This window comes from Cyphomyrmex costatus, unplaced genomic scaffold (assembly GCF_001594065.2).
Source record: "Cyphomyrmex costatus isolate MS0001 unplaced genomic scaffold, Ccosl1.0 scaffold2030, whole genome shotgun sequence".
Lineage (NCBI taxonomy): Eukaryota > Metazoa > Arthropoda > Insecta > Hymenoptera > Formicidae > Cyphomyrmex > Cyphomyrmex costatus.
The window spans coordinates 1-4,929 of NW_017276074.1; the positions used below are offsets into that span (position 1 = coordinate 1).

The 4,929-nt window shown below is 33.8% G+C and overlaps 1 protein-coding gene across 1 annotated transcript; it reads right to left on the minus strand.

Moving 5' to 3' along the window:
• Positions 1-867: 867 nt before the first annotated feature.
• On the minus strand, positions 868-2,751 carry snsl (snustorr snarlik; the record flags this gene model as incomplete). The annotated part of the gene is made up of 4 exons (XM_018539051.1): positions 2,736-2,751; positions 1,309-1,387; positions 1,098-1,230; positions 868-1,026 (listed from the first exon to the last, which is right to left on the minus strand). Coding segments are annotated over exons 1-4 (387 nt in total), but the record flags the coding sequence as incomplete, so codon positions are not given.
• Between the last annotated feature and the right edge of the window lie 2,178 nt (positions 2,752-4,929).

The window sequence follows — 4,929 nt, forward strand, 5'->3', positions numbered from 1 at the left end:
CATCCGCGATAACGTCGCCGACCGGTTTACTCATAAGTCACGAGCGCGATTAATAAATTGTAACCAATTATATTCAACAATTGTATTCAATTATACGAATAATCTAATATATCAGGTGTAACCAGTTATTAAAACTGTTATAATAGATAAAAGAGGTTATTTTAAATAAAAGTGTGGTGAAGTGAGTGTTTATTTGACGACCTTATTCAATTTCCTCGTTTTCCTCGTGGGTTCCAACCCTTTGAGCGGATCGAATCCCAAAATAATATCTTGTTGCACCGAGAGGTACAACACCGGGCTCTAATCATAATAGTACAATATTACCGAATTCGACGAGTGCAGTGTACCAAACAGGGTCGATTGATCGAACACGCTGCACTGGGAAAATTTATACTCGTGTACACTAGTGCAGGCGACCGAATTCGCTATTAGTTAAATTAAGCGTTTATGAAACTTATGTGTATAAAGTTGGATACCATCTGTTTTTATCAATTTATGCTTAACATTTCTACTATTGACTAAGGTACATTTTTCATATCTATGTATATTGTTAGTTCTTATTCTCTAAGTAATAATTTTTTTTGGTTTATCAGAATTTTAAATTTTAACGGAATTTGTACATACAGTGATGGATATTTCTCTTTTCTACTTCTACTTATTGTAATTGACGCAACATGCACATATGTACCATATTATAATGATTTGTATTTTATTATTTATAACATTGAGAATGACTTGATCGGTGTCGAAACGTATGTCACTTTATATTATTATTTAATTAAAATGGATATTATATTACTGACTCTTTGTCCTTATTTTATATTTATATTGTTTCTTTAGCTTATTTTGAATAAATTTCTTACTTACATCTTGAGCTTTTGTATTCTCCATCTTAATCGTTTTAAGTTTGTTCTCTATTATTTTGAGTTCATCCAATTCTTTTTGGATTTTACGGTTTATTTGATATTTAGCCACCGCTTGTGCCAATGAACCTAGCTCTCCTTTCATTGCAGCATTTATCATCACCTATTTATAAAAAAAATTTTTTTTCAAATTTGTAACGATATATTTAGAATACAAATTAAACAAATTCTTACATTTCGGCGCCTTTGAATATCGTTGGATGTACCTATCGGATCTGTTTCAGTCTGAGGTCCTAATTCAACGACGATTTGAAAATCAGCATGTTCACCTAATCGAAAACCGACGCCAAGTCTGGAATCGGTTCCTGTAGATTTCATAAACATTGATATAAGTTAATAAATATTATATTACGAGATAAAGTAATATTCTATTATATACTTAACTTTTTTGATTGGTGATATATTTGAATATATTAAACTTAGAATCGTCGGAAGCTCTTCTGGTATAATCAGGGCTGTTACATCTGTGAATTTTATTTTCTTAAATCAATTTTTAATGACCAGATATAAATAAAAAATCTATGAAGCCCGTCATGTCTTTTATTAATATATTTGTTTTGATAAATGCTCTTTTGTCTCTTACAAGAGAATACTCTTAAAATATCGTATTTTCGAGCAGAAAAGAGGACAGAAGAATGGTGCTCTCTTTGAGTGAATAATCGAAGCAGTCAGTCATAGACAGAATATAGACGTTTATATTTTTTCATTACGCGTGCACGTAATGTGCCCTATACCTCAACGCTTTTGCGTGCTGGAAATAGCCAATACCTCAAGCCGTTGAGTTATTTCTCTAACCCCACTCTTCTGCGCAAAAACGTTTCGGTATAGGCACATTACGACGAGCACTTGTAATGAAAAATTCTATGTGTAGCGAGTGGGGGCATATTTGTTTATAGCTCGGCACGGGCGCTCGTACGCTCGTGCCCGGCCGCGCTATAAACGACTATCCCCACTGTTACACAATGTATTGACTAAAACGTTAATTAGAGAGAGGTAATACAGATAAAAAAGCAACAGGTGGTATAGAAAGTAGAAATACAAACAAGGGAAAATCGCTGAGAAAGACTAGGAGAGATTGGAGCATCATTTCATTATTTTAACAAGTACAAACCAACAGCCACTCGATTTTAAACAGATAAAATACAGAAAAAATATTATGCTTTTAAAGATTTCACAGGTACTTCTGTTTATAAAAGCTATGTATTTCGCAGATTATCTCCATATCTATATTAATTCTTATAATCCCAATATCTGGAGACACGGTAGTGTCTCGGCGGTAAGCCAAGCGCGCGACACTGCCGTGCCTCCTTTACGCGAAACTGAGAATTTTCCGGGGTCGAGATGATCAGATCTCAGTAACGGCTGAACCGATCAAGTTCTACATACGCTCAATCGATAGCAAATACTTAAATTGTATGATAAAAGTGCTTACATTTTTTTTCTACGTGCCCTACGAGCGGAGATATCGCGACGCAAAGTCCGGATTTGTGAATTTTCACGTTTTATTTTTAAGATACGTCGTCATTATTAACATCGTCGACCAGAAAAAATGTCTATCTCGTTTTTTCGATAATAGAGGGCCTTTGACTTTATGTGTTATCTCACTCTACCTATCATATCACTCTATCTATCTATATCTAACCAGCAGACCAGTGTTGCATGGTGTATCACATATTACGCGCGCACGGTTTTAATCTTATAATTAAAAATAAAATATTATTCAATATAATATAAAATCAAACACGTATAATAGTCCAGGAGCCAGCGCGGTTTTAAGGTGACTGATTTCCTCAGCCTTGGAATTTTTTTTACGTGTTATTATGGTCATGTCTGCCAAATGTAGACAGACGGGAAAGTCTATTAGCGGGACATAGAGCGTACAGAATTTTTGTAATCTGTAGGAATTTCCGAAGACATTGACTGATTTCCATCAAGCTGATTTTGGTTTCCCTGATTATTCAAAACATATCAACAAGAAAAAAAGGCTTGTCCGACATAAAAGTTGGAACAGGGCCCTTGTCTGCCGTTTGGAATGTGTAATTTTTTTCTTGGACTGTTGACTGACATCCATAGAGCTGAATTTTGTTTTACAATTCAATATTAATGTACGAATGAAGAATATAACTTTGTCCGACGATTTAAGTGGGACAGAACCGTTCTCTGACGTCTTGGTTTTGTTAATTAATTATTAATATTTGACTGAAACGATTCTATCGGACAGGGTGGTTAAATTGTTCGAAATTTTATATACTTCCGATTTCCAAACATGTCTGACGAAAATATCGGGACATATCAGGTCTCTGCCAAAAATAATCTTATAACTACACAGGTTCATGAAAAAACAAAAGTATATTGTTCTGGGAATGAGATATATGTATTCCTATATATTCTTACCCGCTGAACACGAAAAGTACTATATTGTTAAAAAAAAAATATAAAATTTGATTTTTAACGCGATCAGATCTGATACGACTGGTGTATATAATGGACTCTTGTTTTAAATATATTGTTAAAACGATGTATGGTAAATTCTTAATGTATCCATAAGGCGGTAGTGAGCTGAGAACATTATTTTAACACTAATATAACTTCAGCGTCTATACATGAAAACAGAAAATTATAAAAGACGTAGAATACTTTTTTTATTTAAATTACATTTAAATAACGATATTTAAAATTTATATTAATTGATATTTTGTTTAAAGATCTTCATCTTCGGTGTCAATCGAACAATCCGTTTCTCCGTCAGCTTCGGAATCTATAATAAGTACATCACATTTTTATGGGTATACATTTCGAATGTTTTGACATTTAATTCTTAGAGGGCCGGGATGATGCCATAAAGTCGTCTTGTCCCATTTAAAACATCAGACACATGTATCAATGTATTTCTGTTTATATTTTAAACGCCCACCATAAAAAGTAGCTATGAGGAAATCAGTCAAATATTAATAATTAATTAACAAAACCAAGACGTCAGAGAGCGGTTCTGTCCCACTTAAATTGTCGGACAAGGTTATATTCTTCATTCGTACATTAATATTGAATTGTAAAACAAAATTCAGCTCTATGGATGTCAGTCAACAGTCCAAGAAAAAAATTACACATTCCAAACGGCAGACAAGGGCCCTGTCCCAACTTTTATGTCGGACAAGCCTTTTTTTCTTGTTGATATGTTTTGAATAATCAGGGAAACCAAAATCAGCTTGATGGAAATCAGTCAATGTCTTCGGAAATTCCTACAGATTACAAAAATTCTGTACGCTCTATGTCCCGCTAATAGACTTTCCCGTCTGTCTACATTTGGCAGACATGACCATAATAACACGTAAAAAAAATTCCAAGGCTGAGGAAATCAGTCACCTTAAAACCGCGCTGGCTCCTGGACTATAAATATGATATGTAATCGGCCAAATGACGTTCAAGAGCAGGATTTTGGTTGCTAATGTAATGTGTGAATTTTATTTACCACGTATGTAGTCCCCTTAATCGCGTGCCGAAAATTCTTTAGACTTACAACGCAACTCTAAACAACTACCGTAGTAATATCACTTAAGTTAAATTGACAAGCAATCTAACAATATTTTGATGCTTATAGCATCTTGTTGGTTCTTAATATGTTTAAAGACATATTAAAATTTTTTGACGATGTAAATGTTAAAGTAATGATAACTTGAAATCTGCGAAAAATAAGATTGCAAAGAATATCACAAGTTGGCGTTTCGTCCCGGCTTCCCACTACTAGACTCATCAGTAAGGTAATGTAGTGGGAGCCTACCTTAGACGCCTCGGGGAGATATTAAGAACCAACAAAATGCTATAAGCATCAAAATATTGTTAAATTGCTTGTCAATTTAAGGGGACTACATACGGTAAATAAAATTCACACATTACATTAGCAACCAAAATCCTGTTCTTAACCGTCATTTGGCCGATTACATATCATATTTATATGTGTTTGAATATCGACGGTCCAATATAAATCGTAATTTTATAATATAAAATA